General features: G+C 43.6%; 2 protein-coding genes across 3 annotated transcripts; one reads left to right on the top strand and one right to left on the bottom strand.

Moving 5' to 3' along the window:
- The first annotated feature begins 28 nt into the window (after window positions 1-28).
- Window positions 29-7,419, top strand: Upf1 (Upf1 RNA helicase). Of its 2 annotated transcripts, none has more exons than XM_018015525.2 (5): window positions 29-543; window positions 617-925; window positions 1,053-1,670; window positions 2,100-4,886; window positions 5,534-7,419. In XM_018015525.2, the coding sequence occupies exons 2-5, from the start codon at window positions 758-760 to the stop codon at window positions 5,573-5,575; spliced, it is 3,615 nt and encodes a 1,204-aa protein (XP_017871014.1). In that variant the 5' UTR covers window positions 29-543; window positions 617-757; the 3' UTR covers window positions 5,576-7,419. The 2 variants fall into 2 exon arrangements, with proteins under 2 accessions (XP_017871014.1, XP_017871013.1); XM_018015524.2 differs by having other exon boundaries at window positions 31-543; window positions 684-925.
- wisp (wispy) lies at window positions 6,320-15,728 on the bottom strand. Its single transcript, XM_089473575.1, has 9 exons — window positions 14,751-15,728; window positions 12,231-13,876; window positions 11,007-11,508; window positions 10,744-10,942; window positions 10,244-10,387; window positions 9,656-9,965; window positions 9,471-9,586; window positions 8,964-9,401; window positions 6,320-8,123 (listed from the first exon to the last, which is right to left on the bottom strand). The coding sequence occupies exons 1-8, from the start codon at window positions 15,726-15,728 to the stop codon at window positions 9,010-9,012; spliced, it is 4,287 nt and encodes a 1,428-aa protein (XP_089329701.1). The 3' UTR covers window positions 6,320-8,123; window positions 8,964-9,009.
- Between the last annotated feature and the right edge of the window lie 288 nt (window positions 15,729-16,016).

Raw genomic sequence — 16,016 nt, 5'->3', positions numbered from 1 at the left:
ACACACAAACTCAAATGCGCACACATGTAAACAACACTGAACAACTTGCTATTTCACAAGGCGAGAGAATCGCGCGCGACTGTCAATATAATTGTAGTATGCTGGTATTTTTTATATTTTTTTTCTGTCATAAAATCCTAATCGAACATATGTAGTTGACAAATGGCTAAGCAGTGAACTAGCAGGCGCTGCAACAATAACAGACAAGCAACTAAATGTTGTAAGTTGCAAGGCTTGGAATTTTTTTGTTAGCTTTTTTTTTTGTTTTTGATCAAGTGGCAGTCTTCATTGAGATTCCGTCAGAAGAGCAACGTGCTAAACGAGTCTATTGCATTTTACCATCGACGGAATTAGTTTCACGCGCAAAAACAAAAAGTGCTGCAATAGACATTGCATATTCAGTGAATGTGCCTCAATTGTGGCAACGTAAACAGTAATCTTCAAGCATTTTGCCAGCAACTTGAAGCACGCAACAAGAAGGAACAAATATAATAATTTCCCACTGACAGTTTTGACAGTCCGGTCAGCAAAGCGGAAGGCAAGGTGAGTGCAGCAGAAAAAAAAGCTAAAAGAACGAGAGGAAAAACCAAGAAAATAATACGCACCAATTAAACAGAAAAAGTCAGTGTTACCGAAACGGAATAACAATAAAAGACTTGCGATTGCACATTTATTTATAACAGTACTTAGTAGCGGCAACTGCATTAACACCACCAAACAAACCACAAAACAAACAAACAAACAAATACTTTGGACAATGAGCGTGGACACGTATGCGCCGAGCTCGGCGCTCTCCTTCCTGGATATGGATGACAATGAGCTTTTGCGTGGCGCCGATACGCAGCCGACACAGTATGATTATCGTGACTTTACCATGCCGTCCACAACGCAGAGCCAGACCCAGGGCGATCAGCTGGATTTGCAGGTGAGCTGCCAGGCCACGTGTGTCTGTATGAGTGTGTGCGCGCGCGTGTCTGTGTGTGTGAAAGTGTATAAATATACATATGAAATGCTATGAAATTTGGTCATCATTTTGTAACTGTCAATTTCAGTCGCGCCGCGTAAGCGTGCAAAATAACGATATTCATTCACGATTGGCCTCTATCACCAACGATTTGGCCGACTTGCAATTCGAAGAGGAGGACGATGAGAACGGCGTCGGTGGCAATTCGGCATATGTCAAGGAGCTGCCGCCACATGCCTGTAAATATTGTGGCATTCACGATCCAGCCACCGTGGTCATGTGCAACAATTGCAAGAAGTGGTTCTGCAACGGTCGTGGCAGCACCTCTGGCTCGCACATTATTAATCATCTCGTGCGTGCCAAGCATCGTGAGGTGACCCTGCACGGCGACGGGCCACTGGGCGAGACCATACTGGAGTGCTATTCGTGCGGTGTACGCAATGTATTTGTCTTGGGCTTCATACCCGCCAAGGCGGATTCGGTGGTGGTGCTGCTGTGCCGTCAGCCGTGCGCCGCTCAGAACTCGCTGAAGGACATGAACTGGGATCAGGAGCAGTGGAAGCCACTCATAGCCGATCGCTGCTTTTTGCACTGGCTAGTGAAGCAGCCCAGCGAGCAGGGACAGCTGCGGGCACGTCAAATATCTGCAGCACAGATTAACAAGCTTGAGGAGCTTTGGAAAGACAATATTGAGGCAACATTTCAGGTGAGCGCCAAATGCACAATCATATGATTTTCTATCATATAGGCATCTCATCGGGTGTGATCTATCTTTGTCATATCATTTAAATTTCTCATTTGGGAATATGTATGCATGTGTCGCATAACAATTCTTTATATTGATTCCATAAAGATTATTACACCGATAAGTATCGATATAAATTAATTTGCTAATTCTATAATTTTTACTAGATGATTAGTTTATTTTTTCCTATTACAAAAATACCAATACCACCCGAATATGAATATGTTTAGCCTTGATTCATAACGTCTTGGTATTTTTTTTAATAATTTGCTAATGGCTAAGTATCGATATACTCTTCATGTCATTTTGTGCGTTTGCTTGGTTAATTTTTGGTATTTTACCCATTTGATATCGATATATACAATACAATACAATACGATATAATTGCAGGATTTGGAAAAGCCCGGCATTGACTCGGAGCCGGCTCATGTTCTGCTGCGCTATGAGGATGGCTATCAATACGAGAAAACCTTTGGGCCGTTGGTTCGTCTTGAAGCTGACTATGACAAGAAGTTGAAGGAGTCTGCTACACAGGAGAATATCGAGGTTCGCTGGGATGTGGGCTTGAACAAGAAGACCATCGCTTATTTTACGCTTGCCAAAACCGATTCGGACATGAAGCTCATGCATGGCGATGAGCTGCGTCTACGCTACGTGGGAGAGCTATATAATCCGTGGAGCGAGATTGGTCATGTCATTAAGGTGCCCGATAACTTTGGCGATGATGTCGGCTTGGAACTTAAGTGCTCCTCGAATGCCCCGGTCAAGTGCACCAGTAACTTTAGTGTGGACTTCATCTGGAAGTGCACATCATTCGATCGCATGACTCGGGCTCTACGCAACTTTGCCGTGGATCGCAATTCGGTGTCGAATTACATATACTCTCGCCTGCTGGGCCATGGACGCGCCGATGGCAGTGATGAGGTGCTATTTCGTGGGCCACAGCCCAAGCTGTACAGTGCTCCCCACTTGCCGGACCTCAATCGTTCACAGGTGTATGCCGTGAAGCACGCCTTGCAACGCCCACTCAGTCTTATCCAAGGACCGCCGGGTACGGGCAAAACGGTCACGTCGGCCACTATCGTCTATCAGCTGGTGAAGCAACACGGCGGCACAGTTCTTGTTTGCGCGCCCAGCAACACTGCTGTCGACCAACTGACTGAGAAGATCCATCGTACCAACCTGAAGGTGGTGCGCGTCTGTGCCAAGAGCCGTGAGGCCATCGACAGTCCGGTCAGCTTTCTAGCACTTCACAATCAAATCCGAAACATGGAAACCAATTCGGAACTGAAGAAGCTGCAGCAGCTCAAAGACGAAACCGGCGAGCTGAGCTCGGCCGATGAGAAACGCTATCGCAGCCTGAAACGTGGCGCCGAGAACCAGCTGCTCGAGGCGGCCGATGTCATCTGTTGCACCTGTGTGGGTGCCGGAGATATGCGCCTGTCGCGCATCAAATTCACATCGATACTGATTGACGAGTCCATGCAGTCGACGGAGCCGGAGTGCATGGTGCCCGTTGTGCTGGGCGCAAAGCAATTGATTCTAGTCGGCGATCACTGCCAGCTGGGCCCGGTGGTAATGTGCAAGAAGGCGGCACGCGCCGGCCTCTCCCAGAGTCTGTTCGAGCGCCTGGTGGTGCTGGGCATACGCCCGTTCCGCTTGGAAGTACAATATCGCATGCATCCGGAGCTGTCACAGTTTCCGTCCAACTTCTTCTATGAGGGCTCGCTGCAGAATGGTGTCTGTGCGGAGGATCGTCGCCTCAAACTGGACTTCCCATGGCCGCAACCGGAGCGTCCGATGTTCTTTTTAGTTACACAGGGCCAGGAGGAAATCGCTGGCTCGGGCACATCTTTTCTCAATCGCACCGAAGCGGCTAACGTGGAGAAAATCACAACACGCTTCCTCAAGGCGGGCATCAAGCCCGAGCAAATCGGAATCATTACGCCCTATGAGGGACAGCGTGCCTATTTGGTCCAGTATATGCAGTACCAGGGCAGCTTGCACTCGCGCCTTTACCAGGAGATTGAGATAGCCAGTGTGGATGCGTTCCAGGGTCGCGAGAAGGACATCATCATTATGTCCTGCGTGCGCTCGAATGAGCGCCAGGGCATTGGCTTCCTCAACGATCCACGACGCCTCAATGTGGCCTTAACGCGTGCCAAATACGGCATCATCATCGTGGGCAATCCCAAGGTGTTGGCCAAGCAGCAGCTTTGGAATCATTTGCTCAACTTCTACAAGGATCGCAAGGTGCTAGTCGAGGGCTCATTGAACAATCTGAAGGAGTCGCTCATCCACTTCCAGAAGCCCAAGAAGCTGGTGAACAACATGAACATCGGCGCCCATTTCATGTCCACCATGATGGCCGATGCCAAGGAGGTGCTGGTGCCCGGCTCCATATACGAGCGCACCAGCGGCTACGGCCGCCAGATGTCCGGCAACTCCAATCAGAATCTGAATGGCGGACATTATGCTGCCAATACGTATGGGTCTGTTGGCGGCGCAATTGGCGCCGCTGGTGCTGCCGGTGGCAACATGTCGAATGCCGCCTATGGCGCCGGCAACGGGTCCGCTGGCGGCAACAACAACTATGGCACTGCTGGTGGCGTCGGAGTCGGCGGCGGCTCTGGCAACGCATCCAATTGGCCAACTGCCCACTTGCATGACTCGATTGGGTACATATCGAATGATCACGGGGTTGCCGCCCTGGGCAACATGCCTGTGCCGGTGGGCATGTTCATGAACATGAGCAGCCTGCCACCGCGTTTCTACAACCACCATCAGCAGGCGATCATGGCGGCCAAGCAGAATCGCGCCATGCAGAACCAGTCCGGTTTTGCAGCTCCTCTAGTCACTGGCAAGAAGAACAGCAAATTGTCTAAAGGATCGCGCAACAGCAATGCAAACTCGATCCACTCTGGAGCTGGTGCTGGTGGAGGCGGTACAGCGACCTTAATGTCGACGACAACCACTATGACAACAACAACCACAGCAATCACGTCGGCCACATCATCGATGGGATCGACACCATTCAGTCAACAGCCGTCGGCTCTGTCGCTGCAGATGACACAGCCGAGCGGATTCGCCTTGTCACAGCAGCCGGAGCTGTCGCAGGACTTTGGCCAGATTTCGCAAATGGATGGACTGCTCTCACAGGATGTCTCCTTCAATGTGGTAAGTTCTTACATAATCAATCGCAAGCACAAACGATCAACCATCCAAGCAACGGTGCGCAAGATATTCTAGAGTCCCCAAATCAAGAGATTGCCGAATGAAATATATATTATATATATACCATGTGTCTATCATGTATAAATAATATAAATTAATTCACTAACAAGTTATTCTTGCCATTAAGCTCGATTCATAAAAAACATGTGTAAGTCTATAGATGAAATGCGATCGATTTACTTGATTGATTGTAGAATTTGATCAATCAGTTTCGATTCGTCATGCTCAATTTTAGCATAATCATAAAATAGATTCAGTCTAAGGAGTAACTGTATCTTAAACTTAATTCCATGCATTTTATTTTCTGATCAATCATAAGGCATATTTGATCAATCATTTTTGATTATGATTATTATAAATTACCCAGAGCTTAAATCGAGTAGACTATTATCGAGTCGGTATAAAAGTTCCAAGAGCTAACGAGTCCTTGACCTGAAGAGTTATATTTATATAATACTAAATTAATTTAGATTTGTGAAAATTTAATTCGAAACGTAAGTGTTTTGCTTAAGCTAAGCGAGTAATTCCATTCGATAAGATTTTAATGACTTTTGCCTCTGTCTCTCATTCTCTTCCTCTTCGTGCTATAGTCGGGCGAACGCAGTTTGAATCAATTCTCGCAACCTTACTGAGATGCTCGAGGAGGTGCGTACAATTGCAACAACAAATTACAACAACAAATACAACAAACTAAAACAACAAACAAATTGTAAGAACTTGAAGCCACTATGCGGCAGCAGCAGCAGCAGCAAACGCGGCGGCGGCGGCGGCTGCAGTGGCAGCGGCAGCGGCAGCAAGAGCGACAGCAGCGGCGGCGATGGCAGCAGCAACAGCAGCAGTTAGAAAGCGGCGAAAAAAAAGAACAAAACAAAAAAAAAAAGAGAAACACAACACAGAGACAGCGACTGGCGACAACAGCAGCAACAACAACTTGAATGCAAGCATCACAAAGTAAGACAGAGACGCAAATAAAGGCATCATGGAAACAGCAGCAGGGCAAAAAAGACTATGAAAGACTTAACTCGGCCACACAAAAGAGAACAGGCGCTAGCAAAGCAGCATAGAACAAGCGTGAGAGAGACAAGCATAGAGTGAAAGGCAGCAACAGTGACACATAGAGGCACACAAACACACATAAGCATACCTACAACAGGCATATGGCCTACAAATGTAGGTGGACAAACTTTTTGCATAAGCTGTCACCTCTCTCTCTCACTCTCTGTTACTTAACAGCTCAGCCATGCCGTCTGACCCTAGCTGGCAAGTCGGCGAAGGAATCGGCAGCCACACTGCACGATATGCGGGCTGCGCCTGCAGATGCAATCGTCGTTGTAGAAAGCAACGTCGCGGCGCCATGTTATTTTTTTTTTCTTAAAAAAAAAACAAAAACAAAAAAAAAAAAAAGAAAATTAAAAGAAAAAAACTAAAAAATACCAAATGGAAAGATCTGAAATTAAATGAAGAAGTCCAATGCGCAGATTAAGGTCACAACAAGTTGCCTTTTACCGGACCACAAGGAGAGCAGAAAACGTGAAGGAATACAAAAAAAAAAAAGTCTTACACCTGATTTTTGTTTCTCTGTTTTGTTTTTTTTTTTTTTTTTTTGTCTGGCCTTTGTCGACTTTTGGAACTTTCCATTGTTAAAATCAACCATTTTGCCACACTGTTGTTCATTTCCAGCACGTTTTTGTTAATTGTATGCGAGTGCCATTTGTTTCTGTTTTCCGAAAACCAAAAGCTAAAAAAAAAAAAAAGAAGCAATTTCGCAAACACACAGATACGAACACTTACACACACACACACACAAGCACACACACAAGCACACACACACACACACACACACACAAACACTTACACCCACACGCACTCTTACACGCATATGTATTTTCAAGCCTTTGTGATAACCTTGTGGCGCCCTCTAATGGCAGCGGCGACGATCAAACGAGATCTTTTCGATATTCAAATTGCTTGGAAATCTCTTTCTTATTGTTGTCGAAAACTCTTATTCAAACATTCAATTTTTTAATATTGTTTTATTCAAACAATTCTAGAATTTGTTATTTAAAAAATAGAAATATATATGTCTATATACACACATACATACACACAGAACATACATATATATTTATATATACATTTATTTATATTGATTTGAAAAAGTGGCGTCCTCTGGTGGCGGCCAGCCAAAACTCTATACATATTTTAGACGGTTTGGAAAACGATTTTAATTATTCAGTTTTCTGGAAAATCTTGTAATGCCCACACAAAAAAACAGTTACAAAAACTTGTATTTTATCGCCTTGCCCCAATACATCCACAATGCAATAAAACAAAATAGAAAAACAAAATGAATTCAATTACTGTAAAGATAATGATTATATCCACACATACGTAAAAATTGTGATTATTTCCCAACCCGATTTCAAAAAGAATAAAAACAATTTCTGAATAAAGAATTTCATTTTATTTTGCAAAACGGATGAAAAGTTATAAACGAAAGTTGCCTTTTTTTATTTTATTTTTATTTTTTTGTTGTTTTTATAGATATTATTATTATTTTTTTTTATTTCTGCAGCTCTTTCGCCTAACATAATTTACATTTCATGATTGCTTTTTCTTTCTTGATTTAAGACAGTTGTTCCTAAGAGGTTTATCAATGCATGCCAAAGGAAATCGAGAAAATTGAATTTGATTTTCTTTTTTTTTTTTTGTTTTTTTTTTTTTGCATGCTTACAATAATAATTTGTGACGTGAAGCGATCAGAAAAAAAACTTACAATAATTACATTGACGGGGCTACGATTGGATATAATTTAAATAGCGAACAACATGGACAAAGGTTATATAAATATAGAGAGATGAGTGCCACGGATATCCAAGCTCAGCAATCATTATTGAGCTTGGATTTACAGAATGCACTTGGAAAATCTTGAAGCCAAAAGCTTTTACAATATTTCAGTTTTATATGTACGATTTTTTTTTTTACTAGATATATATTTTTATTTTTTATATATTTTTTATTTTTTATATATTTTTTATTTTTTTTTTTTTATATATTTTTTATATTTTAGTTTCTTTGCTGCGTTTAGTTTTGTTGATGTTGATTTTTAAAATTTATTTCTTGCAGCGCAAATATTGTGTGTGTGTGTGTGGGGGTGTGTGAGAGTGTGTGTGTGTGTGTCTGTAAGAAATGCATATACATATATATATGATCATTGACAGATTTCTTAGGGTTTTATTCATTATCTAATTTTTTTTTTTAAGATTTTGTTAGATGCGCATAGTTAATATATAAGATATATATAAACATATATACTGTGATGTTATCTAAGTTTCTATATTTTGTTAAATTTTTGTCGAGATGCTCTCTATAGAAGCTCCAATTCAAGCTCCTATTATAATATCCGAGTTTGCGTCTTAAGTGCACTATCCTATTTATACATATTTCATTTCACTTGGTAAAAGAGAGACAGCAATAGTTAACTGAATGTAGCCTCGGATGTTGCTGAGTATGAGCGAGACGGCTACATATTTAGACTATCAGCGTTATGACTGTCATTAGATGCGAAAGAGACGACTAGAAGTTATCATGCATCAGTGTGAAAGAGAGCACACAGGAAATTCTTTATTTGAATCAGTTAAAAAAGTATAATATTGAAATGGAAGATGATCAAATTGACGCAAACCCGACATATATACATACATATATCTATCTATATATGTATAAATACCTTAAACTATGCACATGTAAATTTGAACAAAATCACTAGAATAACAGCTTTTCTGTCTATATAAGTTTTACACGGATTGTCTATATCTACATATCTATATAGGTATATATGTATCACAGATCAATTACATTTAGCTCTACTTTTGTACTGTTTTGAAAACTCAGCAAAGTTTACGAGCTATGGCAATTGGATATGCATTCAGTCTATCAATTACTTATCACTCTTTTTCTCTCTCTCTCTCTCTCTTTTAAAGTCTTCTTTACCCTCAAGCTCTAGCAGCTGCAACTAACCTGTGGGTAAGGAGGTGCCTGGATGCAAATCTTCCATAGATGGCAATCAGACAAGGTGTGTGGATGGCGGCGCAAAGGCCACGCCAGGATTGCGTGTGTGCAGCAACTGCTGATGTGCCTGATGGCTGACTGGGTGGGTGTGGGTATGGGTGTGGGTGTGTGTGTGTGGGTGGGTATGTGTGTGCGTGGGTGGATGAGGGTGTGGGTGGGTGTGTGAGTGGATGTGACAGTGGATTTGGGTAGGTGGGGTTTGCTGCTGCAACAGCGCCTGCTGATTCAGGATACGTTGATGGTGCTGACAATGAATGGGCGTGAATATGGCCGCCAGATCTAGTGTGTGCTCCAGCCGGCGTGCTGAGGCCACAAAGACTGCCTTGACGCGCTCAAATGTGGCTTGGTCGTAGACCGATCGTGCCGTATTCGACAGATCGAAGGGCTCTGGCAAGAAGACGATGAACATGATGTCAAACATGGCTGAGGGACGAATGAAGTGGAGATGTGGCATACCCTCAATATTCAGCTCCTTCCACTGGTGTATATCGTTCTTGGGACTCTTGGCCAGCCGGCAGGCGTTCACCGGCAAAATGCCGCCGGTGCGTATGGATATAGCATTGTTCCGATAGCTGCAAATACATATACATGGAAATATATAGTATCTGTATATTCCATATATTATTCGAATCAGCACTCACTCAAAGCTGCTGTAGTACTTGAAGAAGCCCAGCAGATGCTCGCCGAGAGTTTGGGTATTGTGCGTCTGATACGGCTCGATCGGCTCTATCAGGTCCAGGTCGAGGCAATCCTGCTGCCCCAAGTTGAACTTCTCCGGATACAGGGCTTGCAGGCAGGGCAGCACATGGGGAGTACAGCCGTACTGCAAATAGTGCAGCACCATCAGCACCAGCGAGTAGCTCGACACGGTCATCCGCTTGGCATCGTTGATATCGTGATATTGAGCCCACAGCTTGACTATAACCACCAGTGGACGAGTGCGCCAATCCACTATGCAGCATAAGAGAGAGAATAATCGGTCACATTAATATGATCATCAGGAATACTTATACATATATGAAGTAGAATCCGATTATAATGAAGACGCTATAACTGTATAAGTTTGTGTGGGAACCAGAATTTCCGTCGCAATAACCGTACGGACGCTACAGGCGGAGTCGTTATAACCGGATTTAACTGTATAGCATAGTGTATATCATAGCTTTCTTATGTTATATACATTCAAAGTACCTCAATGTGGGGTATATGAGTTTAGTCTGATTACTTACACTGCGCATATAATTGCAATAAATATGTGTTCTTAATGCCCACTGAATTGTTATAGTTGAGATCGACTTCGATGCCATTGATGCGATCTTTAAAGCGAAGTATCGGGACACGCGCTTCAATCAAATTGAAGTCCTGAAAAGCTTCTAAAATAAAATGGATTAATCATCACAATCAAATAAATTTGTTATCTAATATAACTGTATGTATAACTTTTCTCATTCAGTTTAAAGCATGCGATGAAATTGATATTAAAATGCCATCATTATTTAATAAAAAACACTGAAGATGAGCTTTCAAACTTCATAAATAGGAAAAGAGTTACGAGAGCTTTTAGGGGATTACAAGCAACTTGAAGTGAACAAGAGCTTTAAAGCTAATGCACGTAATGCGCTCGAAAGCTTATTAAAAAATTTGTTTATAAAAAGAGAGAGATCAAGTTAATCGCATGCTATGGCTGAACTGATGCGACTTAGAGCCAAGGATTAGGCTGGAGACTTGCCCATTTCCTTGAGGACGGCATTGAACAGATTTAGGATCATGAGCGCCTCGGCGCGCAGCTCGTTGTTGTAGTGATGCTGCTGCTGTTGATGGGTCTGATGCTCTGGCAGCAGGCACATGTCGATGTCCGATGAGTCCGTTCCGAAGCCGGTAATCGTTGAGCCCACCAGGCAGATGCGATATCGCGAGAACATCGGCTGCTGGAAGAATAAACATTTTGAAATCATCTTTCTGCCTCTCTCTCTCTGCTCTTCTCTGACTCACGTTTATCCAGATGAATAGATGTCGCCATAGCCGCATCTTAAGCTTGAACTTGGCGTGCGTCTGCTGCGCCCCGCGAAATCGTTTCCAGATCTCCAGCGACAGATTGTCGTACTTGCTGTGGCACAGCAGCTGTTCGGGCTGTATGGTCAGCTCTACGTTACGCGCATGATCCAAGTAGCGATCCGGCGGAAGTATCAGCTCATACCAAGAGGCTGGCCAGGACGCGCTGGCTGCACTGCCGCAGCCGCAATTGGGGCCGCAATAGTGCTGATATGGCCCACTGTGATTGGCTGGTGGAGGCGGTGGTGCTGGGGGTGGCGCTGCCCCTGCCGCCGACGAGGATTGCGCTGGCGGCGGCGGTGGTGGTATTCCAAACGGTAACATCGCATGCAGCCCATGGGGCGACATCTGCTGCTGACTTGCTGTCGGAATTCCGGCATTCGAGCCAGCACCCGAGGTGAGCGGCGTTGGCGAAACGGACAACAGCTCAGCGGATGTTAGACTGCAGTGGGGATTGGAATGCAAATGGAAATTTGAAATCAAATGAATCAGAAGATGTACAGTTATCAACTAACAGTGTGAAATGTTAAATGAATATATTCGCAGGCAGAAGGAGAAAACATTTCGGAAATGGTGGTTAAGCTGTAAACACCAGATTATCGACTACTACCGTTATTCGGCTTAGCTTAGAGCTATCGACTAGAAAAAGAAAATTTCTTGTGGTATTCCCAACGTTATAATTGATAATCTAATGACAGCAGATATAGCCAGCTTTCACATAAGCAATCGATAAAGTATCGATAAATATAAATCATGATAGTAAGCTTTATAAAATATATCCTCTCTGATGTAAGCCTACAAATCGTTCATCACAGACGTTAAGGCAATGAAAAATCGAATTAAACTGAGAGACATATGCATGAAATTTTCTCTACACATGGAGACAGAGGCATATACAGTAGAATCCGGCTATAACGACTACGCTTATAGCGTTCGTACGGTTACTGTGACGTCAGACAAACGTATACGGTTATAGCGTCTTCCGGGTATAATGACGGTGCCTTGAGAGTCGTTATAATCGGAGCTTACTGTATATCCCTTTTATAATATTCAACAAGATTAGCTCAAAATGCAAGGTATATATTTGCATATGCCCTCTTTCTCTATCCCTATCTATCTTATGGCTCACTTAATAGGGTAGAGTTATCTTCTAGTATCAATTACCGACTGCGGCTGCTGCTCCATTGAGACTCGCTGGCCAGCGAGCACGTGGACGAGGCGGGCGAGACGGCGCGATGCGACGGAGCACGATTGTTGGCCGAGCCACTCGAGATGCTGCTCGGACTTGGACCGTATACGGCCGGAGGATAGCAGGGCGAATTAGCATGGGACCAGGCGGCACCGTTATAGCCATCGCCAAAGCTAAAGAAAAGCTGTTGTTGCTGTTGATGATGCTGTGGCTGCTGCTGTTGCTGTTGCTGCTGCTGCTGCTGTTGTGTTTTGTTCGGGAACAACTGTTGCTGTTGCTGCTGCTGCTGTTGGTGTTGTTGATGCAGCATGAAAGGCAGCGCAGCATAGGTGGGACTGGGCACGTTTAATACGCTGGATAGATCCATGTTCTTGTTGTTGCTGCCGCTGTTGCTGTTGCTGCTGCTGCTGCTGTTGATGTTGCAGTTGCTGTTGCCCGTGCTGCTGGCAGCGGCCGCTGTGATGGCCTCGTCCAATTGCGCACAGCTAATCATATTGGTCGGCGTCGTCGCAATAGCATCCGGCGTTAAGGCCGCCGGCGATAATATGCCCGGGCCAAGCATGCCCAATTGCAGTGTTGGCGGCGGCTGCAGAAACATGTTATGATTGCTGCCAGCTGCAACAGTTGCTGCTGCAGGCACAGTCGCTGCTGTTACTGCTGCCGGAGTTTCGCTTGCTGGTTGCTTTAACAGCATATTGCTGCCAGCCGCAGCAGCAGCTGTTGCTGTTGTTGTTGCTGCTGCTGTTGCTGTTGCTGTTGCAGGCATTGTTGCTGCCGGCAAATCAACATTCACATAGGTCAGATTATAGAAATTCTGATGCTCGGCGCTTGTGGGCGTGTTGCTGCCCGGCATTAGCGAATGATGATAATGATGGTGATGGTGATGATGATGTTGCTGCTGCTGCTGCTGATGATGATGATGCAGCTGATAGTAGCCATTCTTGCCGGCAACATGATTGCCATTGCCAGCAACAGCAACATTCGGCATGCGACGATGATGTGCCCCATTGTAGTTGCTGGCGTTCACAATCTCAATCGATTTCTGAGCAGATGTTGTTGGCGTGCAGCTGCTGTTGCTGCCGTAGTGCAGCTTCTTGTTGTTGCGCCGAAAGTGTGTGTTGTGCATGTGATTCTGATGTTGCTGCTGTGCATGATGCGGGTGTTGCTGTTGTTGCTGCTGCGACTGTTGCTGCTGATGATGGTAGTTGTTGTTGTTGTTGTTATTGTTATTATTATTATTATTGTTGTAGCTGTAGCTGCCATTGCGATAACGCTGCTGATAAGTGCCCGACTGCTGCTGTTGCTTGTGTTGCTGCTGCTGATGATGATGCTGCTGTTGATGATGCTGCTGCTGCTGTTGGCTGTTGCTGTTGCTGTTGGTGTTGTCCGCATCGGGTAGCAGCTCCTTTTGCAGAAATGATGCTATTGTCAGCTGCTTGGGCTGCGAGCAATAATATGGATAATAATGCGGCTGTTGATCAGTTGTTGCTGCTGTCGCTCCTCCGCCTCCTGTTGCTGGTGTTGACGCAGCAGCAGCTGCTGCTGCTGCAATTGCCAGTTCCGTTTCTTTTTGTGTGGCCAGCGCCGCCTCCAACTGCTGCTGTAGCAAGCGGGTGAAATACTTAAGTGATTGTTAATAGTAAAAGAATACAAATCTGTTTCAAAATATCTTTGGTATACCAAAGATTTCAATATGCTTGCAGTTCTGTCCGAAAGATAAATATACCACGTGAAAATATTAAAATAAATCAAACATTTTTCTTAAGTCATGTTTGCAATAGTATTTGGAATTTAAGTTTGCCTTAAATTGAATATATTATATGAATTTATATAGAAATATCTTATCTTATATCATTCTGCAAGCATAGAAAATATATATAACAAATTAATGGATTAAAGCAAACAATAGCTAGAATTATTAACAAAGAAGCGTACTCTAATCGGGTGTATTTGGCAAGGAGTTACTTGGAACTCTATGATTCTCAGCATTCTACCCAAATCTAGAACCTTATACTGATATCTATAAATTCGTTCTTCCTTAATCTGTGAGAATGGGGGACAGGCGTCTAAACACTTTGTCTCCATCACAAATTTGAAATTCCTAGCTGTTAAGGTATTCCAACGAAGCATTCAAACTAAATCTCATTATCGATTATTATCGTTGACAGTGCAATGAGATGAGTTATCGATACAAGTATTCAAATATTCGTTTATAATTTCAAGTCGTTAGCGGACGTAAAAGCGGATCTAGCCTTATATTGGTTCAACTTGTTGCCCTGAGCAGGACTATAGATACTTCATAAGGTCTGCCACGCCTCCTTTTACCTATTGCATTCTCACATGACCATTACTCCCTATGTTGCCATTTTCAATGTGTTTAGGTAGCTAGTACAAATTCTGTTTAATATTTGACTATTTTGTGCTTTTTCCTATAATTTTCAATATATACTATATATCAATATTTATTCTAGGGCTTATCTTAACAGTTAGCTCACTTCCTTCTGCTGCAGCGTCGGTTGCTGTGGATAGCTCGTCTTCCAGAAGCACAGCGGCTGTTGCTTAGATCTTTGCGTCGCCTTGTTGCTGTTGTCCGATTGTTGGGGCAATGCGTTAGCTGTTGCTGGTGCTGCTGCTGCTGTTGCTCCTGGCTGTTGCTTTGCAGCTTTTGTTGTTGCTGTTTCAGTTGGTGTTGATAATGTTGCTTGCGGCTGCTGTTGCTGCTCATCATCATTTGGGTTGCTGTTGCTGTTACTGTTCGTTGTTGATGAGTTTGAGGACTCGGAACAGTTGTGATAAAATGCAGATGACATGCTCGATTCAGCTGACGATGAGAGGGAGTTGCGTTTCTTGACGTTGCCGTTGTTTGATTTTGGTTGCAACTTTGTGACAGCATTGTTATTGTTGTTGTTGCTGCTGTTATTGTTGTTGTCGCTGTCGTTGCTGTTCTTGCAGACGTTCTCTTCAATTAGGTTTTGATTTTTCATTACATTGTTGTTGTTATTGTTTGAGAGCTTTGCTGCTGCTGTTGCATGTTGTTGCTGTTGTTGCTGCTGCTGCTGTTGGTTGCAGCTGTAATTGTTATTGCCGAAGTATTTCTTGCGTGAAAAATTGTGCATGTTGTTGTTGCTGTTGTAGTGCTGTTGCTGCTGCTGTTGCTGTTGCTGCTGTGACTGCTGCTGTTGCTGGCGCTTGGCATGTTTATTGTCCGCATTGCTGCTGCCGCCATTGTTGCTGTTGTTGCCGCTGCTGCTGTTGTACTTGGTCTGCCGCAGCATATTATTGGCCTTGTTGTTGTATTTGTTGTACTTGACTTGAGCGCCACAGCGATATTCACGCTGCTGTTGCTGTTGCTGCTGTTGGTGTTGTTGCACCGGTGTTGTGGGTGTTGCACTTGTCGCAGCAGTCGCTTCCGCTGCGCTGGCAACAACAACATTTGTGGCAAAGATTTTCATTTCTGCTCGGCTCGCATACATAGAAAGAATCCTAAGGATAATTTTTGTCGACTGCACTTGGAGTTTTGTGTATAAAAAATGACTCAAGGCAAATGTCGCTTACTCTTAAAGTAAAACTAATTTAATTTAAATTAATTTTTTTTAAAACTTTGTTATTTTTAAGAATTTTTAATTTTTTTTTTTTTTAATTTTAATTTTTATATTTTTTAATAACTTTTTTAGGTTTTTATTTTTGATTATATTCCTTTTATTTGTATGTTGTATTTAATGTATTAGCACGACTTTGGATTTAATTTCATGTACTTTACG

Source organism: Drosophila arizonae, chromosome X (assembly GCF_054131065.1).
Source record: "Drosophila arizonae isolate 15081-1271.41 chromosome X, UAZ_ARI_1.0, whole genome shotgun sequence".
Classification (NCBI taxonomy): Eukaryota; Metazoa; Arthropoda; class Insecta; order Diptera; family Drosophilidae; genus Drosophila; species Drosophila arizonae.
This window is presented reverse-complemented; position numbering and strand designations above follow the sequence as displayed.

Bases quoted from the DNA above. Each gene is read 5' to 3' on its own strand.
- wisp (XM_089473575.1), bottom strand. From the start codon at position 15,728: ATGTATGCGAGCCGAGCAGAAATGAAAATCTTTGCCACAAATGTTGTT. The intron at 10,388-10,743 runs GCAAGTCTCCAG...ATTTTATTTTAG, and splicing joins TGCCGTCCTCAAGGAAATGG to AAGCTTTTCAGGACTTCAAT. The intron at 9,966-10,243 runs GTAAGTAATCAG...TATGCTGCATAG, and splicing joins ATTGCAATTATATGCGCAGT to TGGATTGGCGCACTCGTCCA.
- Upf1 (XM_018015525.2), top strand. From the start codon at position 758: ATGAGCGTGGACACGTATGCGCCGAGCTCGGCGCTCTCCTTCCTGGAT. The intron at 926-1,052 runs GTGAGCTGCCAG...TGTCAATTTCAG, and splicing joins GCGATCAGCTGGATTTGCAG to TCGCGCCGCGTAAGCGTGCA. The intron at 1,671-2,099 runs GTGAGCGCCAAA...ATATAATTGCAG, and splicing joins ATATTGAGGCAACATTTCAG to GATTTGGAAAAGCCCGGCAT.